The 21,969-nt window shown below is 31.4% G+C and overlaps 1 protein-coding gene across 1 annotated transcript; it reads left to right on the top strand.

Moving 5' to 3' along the window:
* The first annotated feature begins 14,591 nt into the window (after positions 1 to 14,591).
* Positions 14,592 to 15,398, top strand: LOC116125987. Its single transcript, XM_031411692.1, has 2 exons — positions 14,592 to 15,064; positions 15,152 to 15,398. Exons 1-2 carry the CDS (start codon positions 14,592 to 14,594, stop codon positions 15,396 to 15,398), a joined length of 720 nt encoding a protein of 239 aa, XP_031267552.1.
* Positions 15,399 to 21,969: the final 6,571 nt, after the last annotated feature.

Here is a 21,969-nt window from a genome sequence, read left to right as displayed (position 1 = left end):
AGCCCCTTTTAAAAAAACTAGGTTGGGGGCAGATTGCAAAGCATACACGGTAGTGAGTTTACCCCAAAGTTCAATCGGTGATTCAATTCCGTTTACTTTCCTGAGGACACTATCGGACAGATTCATGATTATCAGATTGTACGCCTCTTCATTGATCTCCCCTTTCTTTTTCAACTTCTCCTCTGGCCACTTTTTGGAGTCCTCTTCTAGTGCGATGGCAACCTTGTTGTGAGAAAGCAATGCTTTCATCTTTTTCTTCCAACTCCCAAAATCGATCTTCCCATCATATTGGGAGATCTCCATATGAGTATTACTCATTATACTATAATGGTAAGAAAGAAAAACTTAAGAAGGTACGCGACGTTGTTACACCAGAAGTCGCTAATTACTGCCAGGCAGTTTTTAAGGCGGTTACTGGTTTCCAACCTATATACCTTTAAACTTAGCCAAGATTTGACTCCCTAGATCCTATTGGAGACTAGAAGGAATCATAGTTTCGAAAAACCCCCAATTTCCAGAAACCCTAATTTTGCAAAATCCCCAAATTTGCAAAACCCTAATTTTCGTAAAATCCCTAATCTCCAAGAAATGGCTCTGATACCACTGTTATAACCATTCACACAAGAATCAACCAAACAAAGATCACAATCAAGAATCACAAATCACACACACAAGAACAACCGGAATTTTACCATGGTTCACCTACTCTATTCTACGTCCACGTTGAACTCGGGAAACACACGAGCTCGCTGCACTAAATCACTGTCAAGATTACAGATTACACATAGCAACACAAAACCCTCAATAACACTTCTTTAACCCGTAACTCACCCTAGAGATTACACCCTTTGAATCCCTATAAACAATGTATACAAATACACCCAGAATGACCTAACCTAGTCACTCAATCAACAAGTTACAAGATTCACTCAACCTAGATTGAAACCCTAAAAGACTCAAAATGGTGTTTAATGAAGAAGAGAGAGATTTGCCAAAAAGAATACTGCGTTCAAAATGCCAAAACAACTCTGCTTTTATATGGTTGACATTAGGGTTTAATTCCAGCAGTTGGATCTTCTCTTCATCAACGCTTAGGATTGTTTTCTCAGTTTGGATCAAAACGACGTCGTCCCATTTAAGTTCTAATACGACAGTGTTTCAAGCCATCATCCAACACGTAACTATAAACATCGGACTTGTGAGAGACTCCTTCAAAACTCTGATAGAACACTTCTGGTGCAATATACCTAATAGTTCCTCTTGCATCCAACATTGATCAGATACCTTTGGGTTAAAGTCTTCATATAAAAGAATGTTATGAGATTTTATGTCAAAATGCACAATTCTTATGTTACACCGTCGGCATAAATACTTTGCTCTAGTAATACCAATTGCAATTTTATACATTGTCTTCCAATTCAACTTAAGATTCATGGTACTTGAAGGTTTATTATCATATATAAACTTATGTAGAGATCCATTTGACATGAATTCATGGATAAGAGTTATTTTCTCCCTTTCATAACAAAAACCTACCAAGAATTAATTTTATATACCCCTAAAAGATCGATTGAGTTGAAACGCATTCACAATTGTCTGAAATAGGCAATATATCACTAGACTTTGGGTTTTCTTGAAAGGCAAAAAAATAAAAAAATGCCTTCTTAAAAATGGAAATATCAACCGTACATTTCTATCAATTAATCTATAGTATGATCATATAATTATAATTATGGAGTTATTTTCATTTACCTTGTGTTTTTTTCAATTTTTATTTATCAACTCAATCAATGATGCATCCAGAAAAATTTGCGAGTGCGGGCAACTCTACTAGTTAAAATACAAATATTGAATTTTTTGTTTTGTTTAATATATAGACGAACATCTTGTATGCATGTGTTGTGTTTTAAGAATCAATATATATATATAAAATCCTGAGGCATAGGCTATATGATTGCCATTTTGAGGGGCTAGAATTCCTTCATTTTGACACGTTTGCAGATTGCCCAACACATGGCTGGATTTGATTGGTGATGATGTGGCATAAATTGATGAGTTGTATTTTATGGTATATGTGGCTTCATGTAATTGATGTTTGATATTGTTTGTTATTAATGACAGATTTTAATAACCTTATTAATTGTTTTTTGTTTCACATTGACAATAAATATTGTCATTTACATTTACATAACCTTATACACATAACGTTATTGATTGCTATTTGTTTACAAATTTTTGTGAATGTAAGGGGTCTTATACGTTGTATGTTATTCGCAATGCATTTATGTGAATTTAGGGGGTTTGTGAATGTGAATGGTTTGATAAGTTTTTATTTTGTTACATTGTTTGTGTTATGTGTTGCTCTTTAATATAAACGGTTACAAATATTTACGAGAATGTGAATAGTTGTATACTTTAATTGGATTTATATATATATTTGTATAATTTGGTATATTATTACCAGCAAGAAGTTGAACAAGAAACATAGGTATAGTTATTCATTTTTATATGTTTATATGTCATGTTCTTGCTAGTTTCTTGTTTATTTTTTTTCACTTATGTTCATACTAGTAACTTTTTCCTGAAATTTCATGTAGGTATATACAATTTGTGGAAGGAACAAAGTTGCTGTTGCTTATATATCTTGGTGAAAGTAAAGTTATTTGATATTGTAATTTTTATATGTTTATATGTGATATTCTTGCCAGTTCCAGTTTATTTTTAATATTTTTTTAGTTTATAATGATTTATATTATAAGTTATGGTTCGGCAAGCGAATCATGAGCGGCCAAAGTATAATGATTTATGTTATAATTTATGGTTCGCCAGTCGAACCATAATAGATCGTTAGTGTGTTTACAGTGGCGTCGCATAGGTGAATTATGTTTGTTTATTAAAGGAGGAAAAACAACCCGGCCGGCCCGGCTCGTGCTGGGTTAAGCCAAATTGCGGGTCGGGCAAACAACCTGACCTGCCTCTTTGGCCAGAAGGGTTGGCCTAGCCCGGCCCGCCAACCCTAACCCGGTGGGTTTTTGTACAGGCCGGCCCGAAATTTTTTTATTTTTTTCTTTTCTGTAATTTTTTTAGCTAACTTTTCAAATATCAATAATTCAATTAAATTAATTTTTTTTGTTAACATTTCAATTTTAATACAATTAAATTGTAATATAAGAAAAATTAGATTTATTCATTTATCAAAAAATAAAATAAGAAATAAGAAATTATGACAATTATTGCTTCGTTAAAACCTTACAAAGAAAAACCTAATTGGGACAAAAACTTGGTAAGGAAAAAAGAGTGCAATAATTAACAGTTAATTTACAAATTATAAAGTTACAATTTACAAAACAACTAATTTTAGGGTTGACTAGGACCTCCCTCATCTGTATCATCTAAATTACAAAATTGAAATAATTATATTAAAGTATCGTTGACAACCTCGTATTGATCCTGATGGCGCGACTGTTCCCAATCTCGAAGACATGTGAGGACTTCAATCAATTTTGGTGAAAGTTTAGTCCTCCTGTCATTTAAAATTCATTCACTTGCACTAAATGTTTGTTTGGATGAGACAGTTAAGACAGGAACAGAGAAATCATCCAGGGCAAGTCTCTATAATACCGAAAAAAACACATTTTCTTGTTTTCCAATATTCTAAAACATCAAAGTTGGCTCTTTGTTGTGGATCTGCTGGTAGCACGTCGGGGGTTCCCAAATATTGGTGAAGCTCATTACTCTATAGCTTCATGGAGAACAATATATTTGTTGTTGATGCCTTTGAAGAGAAGGCTATGCTTCGAGTTTGGGTCCTCTTCGGCCTATTAAGTGCATTCTAGGAGTCGAAGTCTTAATTTGTGTCTTCTGATGCTACTTCCTCAGGGATTTCGCCTCTTCGCAGGTTCCCATACCTGTTTTCATATTGCAAATATACCTCTGCAAGACACTGTCTTATCTCTCCTAGTTTATTGGCATATGTTTCGTCTCGTAAATTTTTACTTAACGTGTCTAAATCATTTTCTAAACCCGCTAATTTAATTCTAGGATCAAATATGGTAGCTAAACAAAAAGAAAAAGGAATGGGTTTCAAATATTTTTTAAATTTGAATTCCATTGCCTTTATTGGTCCTGCTAAAATTTCATTGAATCTTTTTTTTTTTTAAATAAATCAAAATTTTTTATAATTGTATGTATTACCAATGGACTAGTAGGATAATACACACCAGAAAGTTTTAAAGTAGATTAATAAACAATTTTAAGAAAAGAATGAAATTTTTTAGCTATATGTCAATCACTGTCTACCAAATAATGAGGACCCCTATTATTTGCTAAAAAATAACTAATTAAATTTGCATAAGGTAAACATGAACCAAACATTAAACAAGTACTATTCCATCTAACAAGCATGTCTAATGCAAAAGTTCTAAAAGACATATTTGATTTTATACAAGCATATTGAAATTCAATATTTCTTCGATTACTACTAATAATCCAAGCTAAAGAATCCCTAATTCTATCAATATTATTTCTAATTTTTTTCATACCACTTTTCACAATTAAATTAATAATGTGACATGCACAACGTTGGTGAAAAACCTTCAAATTGTCATAAAAAGGAAAATTACTTTTAAAAAAATCTATAGCTCTACTGTTAGCACTTGCATTATCTAAAGTTAAACTTATCACTTTGTCAACAATATCATAATCTTCTAAAACTTCAACAATTTTATCATAAATTTGTTGACCACTATGATCTACATCCATTAATCTAAATCCCAATAAAGATTTATTTAATTTACATTCATTATCAAAATAATGACTAGTCATACAAATATAATCTTATTTAATTTAATTTACATTTAGGACAACTATGTATTTTATTTCTTAATTCTAATTTTTCCCAAACAATTTTATTTAATCATTTCTAGTTGCAGTTTTAGAATAATTTTTTAGTCCTAGAAAAAATGAACTTTTAATAAATCTTTCAAAATTTTATCTTCAGCCATATTAATAGGTTGATCAGTTGCAGCAATATATAAAGCTAATTGTTCCCTATATACATTCAAATTATAACGCCAAGTAGTACCCATATTAGTTATTTGAGTTTGATTGGTTTCTCTATTTCTATGTTGATTCATATGTTTCCTAGCATGCTTTTATAAAGTACTAGTACCATTACCTACATCAGCTTTATAACTATTTCTACAATACTTGCATCTTGCTTTCTTCACTTGAACTCCATTTTTTGTCTCGTAAAACTTTTTGAAATGCACCCAAACGTTTGATGTGTGCCTGTCGTCGATTTCGACTGCAGTTGATGAACCCGCTTATGCTTGAGATGGAGTTGGACGAGGAAGACGATTACGAGGATGACTTCTAGAACCACTGGGAGCTGTAGCAACATAGGGAGGAAGGGGGGAATATTATGAGGTGTATCAGATTCTGAGAATGGGAAAGCGAGACTATTTGAATCAACTGCATTTACGTTAGTAAATTCAGGGGGACTTGGATAATTTTCTTCATCATCAAAATTGATGGGATGGAAATATCTATCCTTTATAGTTAAAAAAAAAAAAAAACTTGGATATAAAAGAAATAAAGAATTAAAGAAAGAGAATTGGAATTTGGAAATATGAATTGAAAATTGCAAAAACTAATAAAAATTAAAATGAGAGCAAATTGACAATAAAGAAATTGAGAGATTTCAATAGAGAAATGGAGAGAATGGGAGAATTTGGGATGTGAGGAAATATGAGTGTTTAGGCCCTATTCATAGAAAAAAAAAGGGGAAAAGAAAATGACCAAAAAGACCCTTCCAACTACTATAAAACGGCTATATTTCAAGGGTAAAATGTATTTTTGCAAAAAAATATTTAATTTAATTTAATTTTTATTTTTTTTTCCAACCTGGCGGGTTGGACGGGTTTTTTTTTTTTTTAAAAAAAATATATATAACCTGTCGGGTCGCTGGGTTGGAGGTATACTTGAGTTGGGTTGAACTTGGGTTGAGGCGAGTCAGGTTAGGGTTGACCCAACTAACCCGGCCCATTTGTTCCACCTCTATTGTTTATTATTGATATAACAACTACTTATTTCCTCAAATTTGATTTAGGTATATACGATTTTTGGAAGAAACAAAGGTGCTGCTCATATATCCCTGTGAAGGTAATGACTTTTTTTATTTGTTTATTTTCATTAAAAATCCATTTGACTGAATTATAATTATATATATAACAAGTTAATGTTTATATGCCGAAACATAGCGATATAATGATTTATATTATAAATTATGGTTGGCAGGCGAACCATGATGAACCATTAGTATGTTTGTCATTATGTCACTGGAACTCCACATAGCGAATCATGTAGAGCATCATGAGCGGCCGAAGTGTAATGATTTATGTTATAATTTATGGTTCCATAGGCGAACCATAATGGACCATTAGTATGTTTACAGTGGCATGGCACAGGCGAATTATGTTGGTTTATTACTGATATAACAACTATTTTTCTAATTATAATTACATATATAACAAGTTAATGTTTATATGGCGAACCATAGTGATGTTGTCAGACAAAATTTGCAAGAGCGAACTATAATGGTTAATATTATAGTTATGATTCAGTAGTTGAACCATAATGTATCATTGGTATGTTTGCTTTTATGTCACATGAACTTGACATAGCAAAACATGTAGTTTTTGATTATATTGTAAAAATTCAGCTGCCGAATGATGTTTCACCATTACTATACGTTATTGATAATTGTCTTTTTTTCCCTTGTAGGCAATTCATTGCAATGTCTTATTATTTGTTGAAAGATCTTAACCAATCACGTGATGATTGGATAATCATTGCCAGATTAATAAGATGTTGGAAATGCATTAATTTTAAAATGAATAACGATGTGTTTAGCATTGATATGGTTTTGATGGATGAACAGGTGCAAAATATAAATATTTATGTTAGTTAAAAGTTTTATTATTTATAAATTACACATATTTATTAACGCTTTTCATTTGCATTGGTTTTACAGAGCAATGTGATGCATGCATGGAACTATACCAAAAAATAAGGTTCCTAAGTTTAGAAGCCAGATTCATGAAGGTTGTATATATCTCATCAGATATGTAAGGGTTATAGGATGGGCTGCTTCTTACAGACCTGTGGAAGGCACATATCGTATACAATTTTTAATTGACCACATCTTTGAAGGAGATCAAGGAACCAAGAATAGCTATTCCAAAGTTTTATTTTAAATTTTCTGGTATTCATGATCTTGAAAATAGGTCACATGATATTTAGTTTTACTTATAGATATTTCAAGTCTATAAAAAATGAAGTTATATATTATATTTAACATAAATAATGATATGCAGATTTGATTGGTATTCTGAATAGATTAGGAGAAACTCAAGAAATTGTATCAACAAAGAGTAATAAAAGAGACATTAGACTGCAGATTGAATAGTAAGTTTTTTTTTTTTTTTCCAATATTGTTACACCCTGTTATCAATTAATATAACTAACATCGTTATTAATTTAAGAGAAACAAATACTATATCTTTGTGGGGAAAAATCTGTGATAAAATCAATGATGTTGTGCAAATGGAAAATGGCAAGGCTATTGTTATGATTGTTACATCAACAAATATGAAGGAGTTTCAAGGTAATTTAAACATATTATAGAAAATTATTATATTGTGAATAATTAACTTTTTTTTTTTTTTTTGTGTAACATGCAAGGCGATTATTTCTGAATACAACTTCGGCATCAAGAATTTATGTAAATCACGATATTGAGGAGGTGCATTCCCTTCAAGACATGTAAGATATCAAGAAATTGTATATTATGATATTAAATGTTATATAACATTGATATCTTATGTATTGTTATTATTATAGGAACCAAAACATGCCAGTTGTTCAATTGCAAAAGAGAATTTTCAATGAAGTATCTGTAGAAAAGGAGATGTTTCAGAATAGAGTAACATTGAAGCATATTACTGATCTGGTGTGGTATAACAATGATGATCAGGTACAATATTTACTATGTAATTAAATTGATTATTACAACTTTATTTTTTATATAAGAAATTCATTTGAGTAGGTCATTACACCTTTATTTTTTATATAAAAAATTCATTTGAATGGGTCACTGATTTCACAATAAAGGCTATGCTAAGTGATGTTGTTTCTAGATTTGGTTGGTGCTATTTGTCTTGCAATTTTTGCAAGAAAAAGATCCCAAAGAATTTGTATTGTCAGAAATGCATAAAAGAATCGAAATTCGCACAGATGAGGTATGTAATTTTTTTTTTTCCCTTTGCAAATCTATTGTTTATGTAATTATTGTTAATGTTACAATAGGTACAAGATAGAAATGAAAGTGACAGATGAAAGTGCAAAAACAACTTTTTTATTGTTTGATTCAATAGCCCAGAAATTGATTGGACTATCCTGCTCTCAATTGCTGAACAAACAAGAGAATGACCCAAGAAAAATCCTGAAATGTTTGTATGAACTGTGTGGCTAGACATTTGTTTTCAAGATCAGGTTGGGAGATTCAAACCTCAAGGAAGGGTATCAATCTTATACTATAATGAAAGTATTTCCAGTCAATCATAATCTGGAGAATGAGTACAAAGTACAGGAATTGGACAAGGTTAGTATAGACTTTGATATGAATTTGTTAATTTGTCCAGATTATAAAGTAATACGAGCATATTGCATTAAACAATAGGCAACGGGTGGAGAAGATGGCATAGACCAAAAAACTGAAGAAGAAGATGAATTACAGGTATTAGTGGTAGATGTTACCAAACCTGATGCTGAACATCGTAACCATGACATGCAAAAGACAAATCAACTTTTGAGAAGATAGATGTAGCAGTTCGAAAAGAAGAATGAAGTGAACAGAAAAAAGATAGGATTGAACAAAGTACATATGCTAAGCAAAATTTTTAGGGGAATGAAAAGAAAAAGCAAAAGCTGTGATAAAATGTGTAAACAGTAGTTTGCACAAATGTTATTCATTAACATTCTTATATAATTATTTTTATATTGAAACGAAACAGGGTTTTAAAAAAATTATTTTTAACAGTACTTTTGGACAGAAGTAATATATATTTTAAAACATATTATAAACATTGTTGCAAAAACACATTGAATATTTACATATGTTTATAAACATTGTTCCAAAACAAAGAAAATATTTACAAATGGTCAGTATTTGAATACAATACATCAAGTATCAACAACATCTAGAGTAGTGTCAGAAACAACCTGATCTGTTTGCTTGCAATTGTAATTGCTCCAAGAAAGCATGATTTTCATTTGGAAACCGCAACTTAAATTCGTTAACACAGGTTGCTCAAGTTTCAAAGAACATTTGAGTTAGTAAACCACAAGCTTCATTCCTGTCTGCTTCGACTTGAGCAATTGCAGATTCTATTTTAGTATTGGAGTCAATTAATTCTTTTTCCTGTCTTTTAAGAAGACAAACTTCTTCATGAATTTTTTCACAATTTTGTCCAACAACTTTAACTATCTCCTCATGATCCTTTAATTCAATTATAACTTCTGCATATTTGTTATGTAGATAGTTGTTTTCAGCTGTAAATTTTTCCTTTTGAATGTCTATAGATTTTTTTTTTCTTTTTCTGTAGTTTAACAATGATATTGCCAGACCCTTACCAACGTTGCTTCATTTCTAGCAAACTATACAAATTCTGTTAATAAAACAAGACAAGAACAATTAAAAAAATTATATGATCAGCCAAAAAATAAAGTGAAACAAATTGTATATTTTATATCAACAAAGTTACCTAATCTGGTGTAAGTCTATCCAGATCTGTTGCATGTATATTCTTCAAATTCTTTCATAATTAAGAACTATATTTACTTCCTTGCTGTTGTTCTCACGCTTCCTTCTCTTTAACAATTGACTCTCTTCTATATCTTCATCATTTGGTTCAATTGGTGAATATATTTTTTCAGATGTAGATGGTGCAGGATGTGTAGAAACAATCAATTTGGTTGGAGAAATTGTTACTGCAGCTGTTGCAATTGGACCTGCTTTCACAAATATAATTTTCATTAACAAAATAAAAAACAATAAATTTCTAACAAAAATAAGGTGCAATTATATTAAAATTCTTAATACCACTTTTTGAATTAAAATCTGAGTATTTGCTCAACATATTGTAGATGTCAAAAGTCTGCTGTTGCTGATTAAGAAGTTCCAATCTTTTGATTGCAATTTCATTTCCCTTACTACTACCGCTTTCATTGTCCCTCTTTTTGAATTTTGACCACTCAGTAGGTAATCCACCCCAACCTTTCTTACAACCCAATAAAGAGTACCTATCATTCCACCCTCGGAACTTATTGCTCAAACCTGTTAACAACACTTTACCATTCCTACTCTCAATAAAGTAAAAGGGACTATTGGGTCTCTTTTTAATTGCATAAAAAATAGTTAAAAATAGAAAACATTGGTTCAATTGTATTCATCAAGCAAATAACTTCGAAAGCCATAACAATTTTTCAACCATTTGGATGGAGCTAGCTCGGTGCTATTTTATAAGCCATCATTACTTCTTTTGCAAATGGAGAGAATGGAGGAACTGAGCCATATTGCAAAAATATTTCACAAGAGGTAAAAAAACCCAAAAGGAGGAATAGCGAATATATAAAACCCAAGCGAATCACAAGGCAATAAATCATAATCGTCAGAGATACTGTATTCTTTTCGGAAGTTTAGAACTTCTTCATCAAAAAGGGTACTGCTAATTTCTAAATGAGACGTTGTCAAGAAGAAAAATTATATTAAGAACCAGTGGAATAGGAAATAATTTCACTTACCTACTAATTGGTTTTAAAGACGTTGAATGAATCTGCAATACATAGAACAAGAACAAATACCCTAAATCCCCAAAATTATTTTAAATACATAGCAAGAAGCTAAACAGCGGCGTTTTATTGAATTGTAGATTTTACAAATTTTTGAACATTATTATACTTAATAAAGGTATATATTGTCAGAAGAATATGTCAGTGATTTATATATAGCAATTTTTTTCTTTTATTTGTGTTCACAAACAAATTGAAATTCAATTTATTGATCTATATGTTTTTTCTTTTTAAAACTTCAACAATTGTTTTCTTAAATCCTCATCGATGATTACAATGTTCTTCTCTTAAACCCAGATTAATGATCGTACAAAATCCTTCATATTGCATATGATTAAGCCCAGGTATGGTAAACATTCTTAAATTTTCAATTATATCGTCTGATAATTGTTGTATTGACTGCATATTAATTACATATTTGATACTTTAATGTTTTATTTATGTAATGAATTTAATTATGCCATTAATGAAGTATTGTTAACACAATATTTTTTAAATTAATTGATATAAATATTTATTTGGATGTCAAACGATTTATACGTTGTTTCTATTATTGTAATTTTTTTTAAATAAATTATTGGATATTAATCAGTTGGTATATTGTATCTGGTCTCTTTGATTTGCTTTCAGTTAATGCTTCTTAATGTGAACATATACGTTATATGTGTTAATTATTTCTGTTATGTGAAGTTAATAGAAAACATTCAAGGTATTTATGTGAATATGAAGTGGTTGATACGTTGTACTATTGCAAAAATAGTTCGTTTTTATTGTTATGTGAAATTAATAGAAAACATTCAAAGTATTTATGTTAATAGGAAGTGATTGATACGTTGTACTATTGCAAAAATTAAATGTTTAGTGATTTATACATTGAATTATTGTAATTAATGTACTTCGTATACATATAAATATATTTATGTAATCAATATTAGATTGATAAATAATTGTTTTTTCCTTTTCCTGATTATTTGGTCTTATCATATCTATAGAACAAGATAAAAATTGTTCTTCGTAGCTACAATATATCTGCTGGTAAAGGTAATGTAATGGTCTTGATTCTTTTAACAATTTAATACTTAAATGTTGTATGTATTACTTTTTAAATTTGTAATATATATAACAATTTGTAGATGATTGTTATGTGCTTTTCATTAGTGTCCATGTGTTGTAAATATCTTTTGTTTTTGTTTGACGTAGGTATATACAATCAACGAAAATAATTTGAAATTTATTATTGCAATATTTTTCTTTTTACAGGTAATGAAGCTTTATTTTTTTTTTTCTCAAATTTTTGTGTATCACTATATTATGCAATTTTCTATACTGGTTATAGAATTATGTTGGTTAGGCTATAGGATTGTAATATGTATATGATAGTATTAAAAAAACTTGACTACAATTCTTCTATAGAGTTGTAGTAAATTATTTAATGAATTATAATTTTGGTTTTGATTGTAATAGATTTGTTAATTAACATTTTCAATGTCCATCCATTTATTTGGTGTATTATTACTTTTTGATATGCTGGATGCCGAACAATGTATTAGATCCTTAGAATTGTGTTAAGGTAATATTGACCTATGATTTAAATGTAACTGGTGCATATATTATATCTGTATTATTTGTCGAGCGATAATTTACATATAACTATATAATAATCATTTATAAATTTATTTTTATAAGTATGCCGAACCATAATACAGAAATATAAAAATGTCATAAGTTGTTGTTGAACCAAAATTTTGGGCAATTCTAAAAGATATGATGTCTGTTCGCTTTCTTCATTGTATTAAATTATTATCAACATGGTTGTATAATTGTTTTATAAAAAAATAGAAAGAGTGACTATTAAATTGTTCGAGTCTAATTTTGTTTGTTCATGTGGAAAAGCATAGTATGGAGACTACTGATGGAGTTTCAGCAAACATACAATTATATTTGGAAATGATAGAAAGTTATAAATTGGAATTTGATTTTGGAAATACAACTGCTGTTGAATTGAGAAGAAGAGTGTGCAAGGAACATAGGAAATTGAGAATGATTGTACACAACAAAGAGCTGCAAAAGCTGCTAGAACTGAAACCGGTGATAGTGCGAATGACAAAATGTGGTATGAAGAGTTTACCATTTACCATTGCAAGCATTGTTAGGGCAATCATGTGGTATGAAGAGTTTACAATTAAGAGTAGAAAGATAACTTCTCCTGTATTTTCGTTATGTTGTGTGGATGGGAAAATTGAGTTACCACTGTTGAAAGAACCACCTGAATTGTTGAAAGAATTATTGGATGTAAACAATGGTTCTAAAGGAAAAATATTCAGAAACAAGATAAAAATATACAACTCGATATTCTCATTTACATCAATGGGAGGGGATATTGATACTGATATCAATAGAAATAGTGGTCCATATGTTTTCAGATTTTGTGGGCAAAATTATCACCGTATAGGGGCATTGCTTCCACCTGCTGGAAAGAAACCTACTTTTGCATAGCTTTACATCTATGATACACAATGTCAAATCAGTCAAAGATTGAATTGTATGGGAAGGCAAGCAACTTATAATAGTGTTGACAAGGAATTGATCAAAGAATTGAAATTGATACTTGATAGGGACAATGAGATGGTTAAAAGTTTTCGGTTTGCCAGGGATTATATTGAATCAAATAATGTTCTTGAAGTCCACTTGCAGTTAAAAATCCATAGAGAAAAAGATGGAAGACAGTATAATCTGCCACTTGCATCTGAAATTGCAGGAATAATTGTTGGTGATGTTGGATTGTTGGATGTTGGAAAGGATGTTATTGTTTATCATTCAAAGAATGGTTTACAGAGAATTACTGGCTTACATTCCAGTTTTATGGCATTAAGTTATCTGATTTTGTTTCTGTATGGAGAGGATGGATACAGGGTTGGCATTAAGCATAGAGAATCAGGAGACAGAGAAACTTCTACAAGGCATAAACTGACTATAAGACAATTTTATGCCTTTCGATTGCAGTATAGATTGAATGAAGGACACACTTTGATGAAATCTGGCAGACTATTGCAATAATACATTGTAGATGCATATATGGCTATTGAAGACAAAAGGTTTCGTTGCATAAGAAAAAAAAAAAAATTAAGAAGTGATTTTTATAGCGGATTGATGGATGCTATTTCAAATGGGGATGTTAATGCAGAGAATATAGGCAAGTGTACATCACTACCATCCTCTGACACTGGCAACCCAAGATATTGTATTCAAAATTATCAAGATGCTATGACAATTTGCAGATATCATTGATATCCTGATATTTTTTTGACATTCACATGTAACCCAAAGTGGCCAGAGATACAATATATACATAATGCTATTGGTCAATGTGATGAAGAAGGAAGAGTAACTACTGTTTGTAGAGTGTTCGAGATGAAATTGTTTGAACTGATGAAAGAGATAAAGAAACTCTAGCAAGTAAGTTCTGTTATAAGTAATATGTATATTTTCTTTTAAAATATTTGTTCATTTACGATTTATAATATGAAATTTACAATATATCAACAATTATTGACAATATTCTATTATATTTCCCAGTTATTTATACTATTGAATCCCAAAAAAAAGGCCTCCCACATGTACATGTATTGATTTTCCTCTGCGGTGAATATAAGAATCCTTCTCCATCAAAGATTGATATGATGATATCTGCTGAAATACCAGATAAAGAAAAGGATCCTCTTACTTATGCAGCCGTTGGGAACCACAATATCCATGGTCCATGTGGAAATTTAAATACAAGTTCACCTTGCATGGAGAACGGGAAATGCAAAAAACATTTTCCAAAGAAATTTGTGAATGCAACAACTGTAGAGGATGAAGGGTACCTGATATATAGAAGGCGAGATACTGGATCAATTATTGAGAAAAAAAGTGTCAAAATTGACAACCGTTTTGTTGTTCCCTATAATATAAATCTGATGGTTAAGTACGATGGTCACATAAACATTGAGATCTGTAACCAGCATAGATCAATCAAGAATCTATTCAAGTATGTCAACAAAGGACCCGACAGAATCAAAGTTTCTATGGAGGTTGCAAAAAATAACGAAGGGAGTTATGGATGCACAAATATTACAGAGGATCATGAAATTAAAGCTTATGTCGATTGCAAGTATGTATATAGAAGAATAAAATATAATATATTTGTTGTTATTTGTTATAAATATAATATTGAAAAATGCAATTACTATATTTATAGATATATTTCTGCCATGGAGGCTAGTTGGAGAATTTATCAATTTGATGTGTACTATAGAGAACTAGTTGTTGAAAGACTTCCTTTCCACTTGGAGAATGAAGAAACAGTTGTCTTTGATCCAAATCAGAATTTAGTCAAATATTTGGAGAGCAATGTTGTTACTCAGACAAAATTAACAGAGTGGATGAAATGTAATCAACAATATGAAGAGGCGAGATCATTGACTTATTCTGACTTCCCAACATAATGGGTTTGGAATGACAAAGAAAGGAGATGGAGTCAACGGGAAGGTGGAAGATGCATTGGTAGAATTTACTTTGCATTTCCAGGCAGCAGTGAAAAATATTATCTGCGGATGTTGTTAAATTTGGATAGAGGAGCAACATCATTTGAAAATATCTAAACTGTTAATGGAAGGATATATCCTGCATTCAAAGATGAATGTTATGCATTAGGCTTGTGGATGATAACAAAGAATGGAATGATTGCTTGACTGAAGCATCAATATGGGCTACTGGAACACAGTTACGACAACTTGACAGGCTTTTCGCAAGTATATGAAATCGTGCAAGTAATAAAGCTCGAGTAAACGAGTGTCGAATCCCAAGGGAAGTACCTACCAAGTACCAAACTAGTCTATTCTATTGCTATTTGATAAAACAGAATTTTAAGAATGACTTTAATGAAAAAGTAATAAACTAGAAACTAAACAAATGCAGAATTTGTAAACATTTTGAAGTCAAGATCAATATAACTAAACCTAGGGCACAGATTTCACACCAATTTAATCCTATGCATTGACAATTATTGCTAACCTAATTAAGCATATTCTAAAAGCCAGATTCCCTAAAATTCTACTAATTTTCTCTCGAACAATTAAGAAATTAACCCTTAAGCAACAACCCAAGATATCTCTAAGTCGGATTTAGAAGCTAAGAGATCATTAAGTTCTATGGAATTTACCAGAACTTCACAAACCGCTATAACCTATCTCTAGCGTTCGGTCAATCTATGGTTTTATTACCTTAGTCAAATTAGGTTTCATCTCTCGATCTCAACCCAACCCATGATATCAATCAACTCTCAGGCCCTTAAGAATTGAAAGCATTATGCACAATAATAAAACTTAGAATTAAAAGCTCAATAGGAATTAACAACAATTTAAGTCAATACATATTCATAAATTGGGCTACATCTTAGCCCTAGAAAAGAGAATTAGTTCATAATAAACATGAAAGAAACAATCATCTTTATTAAAACATTCATCATGAATTTACAAGAAAAGAATAAGGAAAACTTCTCTATATTGTGAATCAAAACTCCAAAATTCTTGTTACTTCTCTTCTCTCTAGATTTTCCTCCCTTTCTTCTCACCAAAGAATCCCCCCAAATAATGCTAAAAGACTTCTATTTATATCCCACAAGGGTTAGGGTTTGTTTTTCCTTAATTCTATTTGATTTAAAACCCTTAACCCTATTCTCTTGGCTAAAAATGGAAAACAAGTTAGTGACTTCCATGACTATGCCGCAGCACTGTGCTGTGGTACAGTAGCTACTAGAAAAAGTGTGCCACGGCACAGTAGCTGCTGCCCTTTTCCCCGCTTCATTCCACTGTTCTTAAAAGATGTTGATTTTTTAACTTGATACAAATGGAATGTGGAAAAGTTGTAAACATATGAAATGTAGCCCTTTCAATTAGATTTCCAACGGTTCAAGAATAGTCTTAATCTGAGTTCTACAGCTCAATATATTCTTAAAATACCAAGGTATGCGCAAGCTGGAATGTAATCTAGAATCTTCTCTTTACTTCAACTTCCATAACTTCTTCAATTCAACTCCGATTCTTGATCCGTTTGTTTCCACTTATCACTCATTCCATTGCCAACATGATTCTTCATCCGAGCATAAAATTTAAGCACTGGTGACCTTAAAAAAAATCAAAAACACCCGTGATCCCATAAAAGGCAATTATAAAAATATTAAGCAACTTTACCAAATTAAGCCTAATTTCCCACAATTAATCCCCCCAAAACCACTAACTAAATGTGTATTTTCAAGCTCTTATCACAACTATTTTTAACAATTCTTTTATTTAATGAAGTCGTAAACCCAGCAGAATTATGGTGAGCAAATGCAGATGAACCATCTAAAGACATCGCATATAATCTCAGGAAAAAAACAGGAATGAGAACGATGAGATACAATACGGAGCAGTTACACAATCATGCAATGATGGAGACTGAAGACTTCATTAAAAAAGGAGGAAAAACAATGGCTAATTTTCATGGATTGCCAACTCCAAATCGTGCTGAATTTGAAAATATGCAGAATAAGTTTATTCCTGAGGAGTTGAATTACGATATTGACAACAACAAAATCCTGCACAATGACTTATACAATGGTCTAACCAATGGATAGAGATACATTTACAATTCAATTATTGATTCAGTTTATAATGAAAGAGGAACGTCGTTTTTTGTTAACGAGCATAGTGGAACAGGCAAAACATTCCTATGGTAACCAAGAAATGCAAAATTGCGGTTTGAAGGTAAAATTATTCTTTCTATTGCTACGTCAGGTATTGCTGCCTTGCTATTACCAGGAGGAAGAACAGCCTATTCAAGTTTCAGGATACCTTTGGATGTAACTAACAAGAGTACATGTGATATTAAGAAAAGAACACAATTGGCAAAACTGATTTTGACAACATCTTTGATAATTTGGGATGAAGCACCAATGGCAAATAGGTATTGCTTTGAAGCACTTGACAGATCTTTGAGGGAGATTTTGTCTGATAAAGATTCGTGAAATGCTAATATAATATTTGGAGGCATAACTGTTTCACTGGGTGGAGACTTTAGACAGATTTTACCAATTATACTAAAGGGGAAAAAATATGATGTGACGCAAGCATGTTTATCTTCATCTCCCCTTTGGGAACATGTCACCGTGTTGAAGCTAACAAAAAATACGAGATTGAAAAGAATTTCCAAAGCGATGCAGAATTGGATGAGTTGACTACTTTTGACAGATGGTTACTTCAAATTGGTGAAGGAACATGAGTATCAGAAGATGAAAGCTTTATAGAAATTCCTGAAGATTTGAAAATTTCTCAACACAGAAATCCAGAAGAAAGAATTGTGAATGTTGTTTTCTCGATTCTATCTGCTGAGATAGGCAATGTTTATTATATCAGAGAAGGGCAATATTGACAGCTAGAAATGATACAACACATGAATTGAACGACTACATTATTCAAAAATTGCAATCAGAATCAAAGACCTATTACAGTTCAGCCAGCACTTGCAAAGTAGCAGGGACTTCAAATGATGATGACATTCTATATCCAACAGAGTTCCTTAACTCTTTGATGTGCTCTGGTATGCCAAAACATGAATTGCAATTAAAAAGTAGAGTTCCAATTATGTTGCTATGAAATCTGAATCAATTAAATGGCCTTTGCAATGGGACAAGATTGATTGTGACTCATCTAGGGAAGTGGTGCATACAAGCAACAATTATTACAGGATCAAATATTGGTGATAATGTTGTGATTCCTAGAATAACAATGTCCAATGCAGATATGAAATGGCCTTTCAGACTGAACAGAAGGCAATTACCAATTGCAGTTAGCTTCTGCATGACTATAAACAAAAGTCAGGGTCAATCACTCAAAACGGTGAGATTGTACGTAAAACACCAAGTATTTACCCATGGACAATTATATGTTGCCCTATCAAGAGTAACTTTGAGAAAAGGTATCAAGATCTTATTAGTCCAACAACAAGATGAACCAGAAGAAAAGTTGCGAAATATTGTTTTCAAAGAAGTGTTCCATAGGATAGAAAATTAGATATGATACTTATTCTATAGCAATGCAAAGTTTCAAATACAGAATATTTGTCAAATATTTCATGTAACGCCCACATTAAGGTACGTAACTTAACTTCTGTCCTTATACCCTTAGTTGATTTTTATTAAAGTTATTTTGAGAAAATGTGAAGAAAATGCCTTAAATTTTCATTAGGGGTAAAATGGTCTTTTCACTCAAAATTATTTGAAATTGTGGGGAGTGAAAAGAGATAAAATTTCATGGAGAATGCAATAAAATGAGGGCATTATGGTAATTGATAAAGGGACATAGATGGAATTTTAAAGAAAGTGCAAGGGCAAAATGGGAAACTAATATATAATTTTATGTTATATCAAGGATTGAAGAGTGAAACCCTAGCCGCTCTTCATCCATTTTCATGCCACCTTCACCTCCATATTCTCTCAATTTCTCCAATTCTTCTTCAAAGGAAATTCATAGATTTTGGATAATTTTGAGTGGATTTTCAATCCCAAGCATCTTTAGGCAAGATCTTTGCACTAAGAAGTGAGTTTTAATTTTTAAAGTGTTGAATTTTGATGGTTTGTGTTCATAGGATTTAAGTGGAAGAGAGTTGGATGAATAAAGATTCTTAAAGGGTTGGATTGCTCACATATAAGGTAAGTAAATCCTGCCCTAAGTATGATTTAAGTTACGTTGTGTAGAGAATTTCTTTTATGTATATATAGATTTGGTGTTGAATGATGATTATAACTTATCCATGAGAAGTTGTGTTGGTGTATTTGATGTTTGATGAATGTTTGGATGAAATTTGGAAGAATTGGAGTGGAAATTTTGGAGTGTATATTTTGGGTAGATTTGGCATTAAATATGGAGGGTTTTATTCCCAATTTTTGGTGGCTTAGAAAAGAGAAAGAAGTGTAGTCAAATTAAAGTTGCTTTGTGCACATAAGTTGTTTGATGAAATGTCAAAGAGAAGTGTTTGTATGAGTATCATTATGTATTATATTGAGATGAGTTTGTAGATGGTAGAGAATGACATGTTTGCATTGCATATTGCATAATTGCATTTAAATATGTGAATTTAGAAAGAATTATAAGTATGAGACCATCTACATGCATACATATTCATAAGAGCATGAAAAAGCACTAAAGAATGTTAAAGAGTAAATAGAAAGAAATGAGAATATTAAAGAAGTTTCAAATCTGAATTTTATTTAAAGAAGTGTAAAAAGATAAAAAGAAGAAAAGGTTGTTGCGATGGGGAACCGTGAGTTACAAGAAGAATTTTCCCCACATGCACGCCACCTTTAATGAGCGGCCTAAGAAGAAGAAAGAAGAATTGGTATAGTCAGTGAGAGTGCATGTGGATGAGGGTTGTACCCAAGAAAGAAGAATACACTCACATGGCCAAGGTTCCAAATCCATGCCTCAACTGAGTCCGATTGGCAAAAGAATAAGAAAAGAAAAGAATGAATAGAAAGAAAGATTAGAAAAGAAAAGAAAGAATAAAAAGAAAGAAAGACTAGAAAAGGAAGCAAAGAAAGAAATACAGAGAAAAGAAATAGAAAACAGAAAAGAAAGAAGAATAGAAAAGAAAATGCATATTTTATACATTTGTGCATTTGCATATATATATGCATCATACCATGCCCGTTATCTGAGTAGTGGGAAATAAGAACAGAGAGAAAGAACAAAGAGAAAGAACAGAGAGAGAAAGAATAGAGAAATAACAGAGAAAGAATAGAAGGAAAAACAGAGAAAGAACAGAGAGAAAAACAGAGTAAGAGTAGAGAAAGAATAGAGAAGAATGGGGAAGTGTGAAGTAAGGAAAGAAATTCAGAATTGAAGCAACGGAGAGACAAGGGTAGCATAGCGGGTTTACTTACTGAGCAATTAGTGCTCACCTCGTTGTTTCCAATGTTTTTGCAGGTAACAAGTGAAATGCAGTCATTTGGAACAGTCACGCAGCGGAAGGGTTGGGCAAAACTGTCAAGTTAATATTTTGAGACTTTATTCTATTATGTAAAGTTTTGTGTATAAAGAAAATTAAATATGGGCCCGTACTTTTATACTCGTTTATATATTTTCTTATATATATTTAATGAGTTTTTACTGTTATGTTACGAGTATACTAGCTAGAGAGAGAGTCATTACATTTCACAACACCATTATACTGTTTCATTATTTGTACAAGTAGTATTGCATGGTGTAGATACATTTTTAGTAGCATTATCATTAGTACAAACTTCATTAGACTGCCCTTTCTTCGACACAACTTTTTCCAAAAATTCAAAGTCTTCGTTTGGAAATTTTGACTTGAAAGCATCTACACAAGCTTTTCTGGCAGCCATAAACATGTCTGCCACCCAATCTTCAGCTTCATTCTTCTCTTTCTCTTTGAAAACCAAAGATTGGATTTTTCTATTCTCATTAGACAATTCGTTCAATCTTTTTATCACAACTTCCTTTTCTTTTTGTTGATTTTCAATAGATTGTTCAACGGATTTAAATGCTTCATGAAGATGTTTCAAGTCATCTTCAACTTTATCTACCTCTCTTTCAAAACCTTTCTCACTTCTTCTAATTTTTGTTTGTCAGAATTCAGAACTTTGATTTCTTTTTGCAATTTTGAAATAACATTCTCCGCTGCCAGCCAACGCTCCCGAGCTTCTTGCCAAAGTTCAAAACCCTATTGCAAAAATACAAGGGAAGAAGATAAAATCTCAATGAGACACGTTTAAAAAAAGTACAAACTTAACTGACCATTAAATTGTTCCAAAAAAATAATACCTCACTACCAACAAAAGATATCTTATTATCTAATTCTTTCTTAGATAGTGTTCTATATTTCCTCACACTCTTTATATTCTCACTCTCTTCCTAGGATGTTTTTTGTCGCTTTATAAACCTACATAATGGAACCTCTTTTGTTGCATCATCTTTCTCTTCAATAACTTCGACATGACATGAAACATAAAGGGAT

The sequence above is a fragment of the Pistacia vera genome, unplaced genomic scaffold, assembly GCF_008641045.1.
Source record: "Pistacia vera cultivar Batoury unplaced genomic scaffold, PisVer_v2 Contig174, whole genome shotgun sequence".
Classification (NCBI taxonomy): domain Eukaryota; kingdom Viridiplantae; phylum Streptophyta; class Magnoliopsida; order Sapindales; family Anacardiaceae; genus Pistacia; species Pistacia vera.
This window is presented reverse-complemented; position numbering and strand designations above follow the sequence as displayed.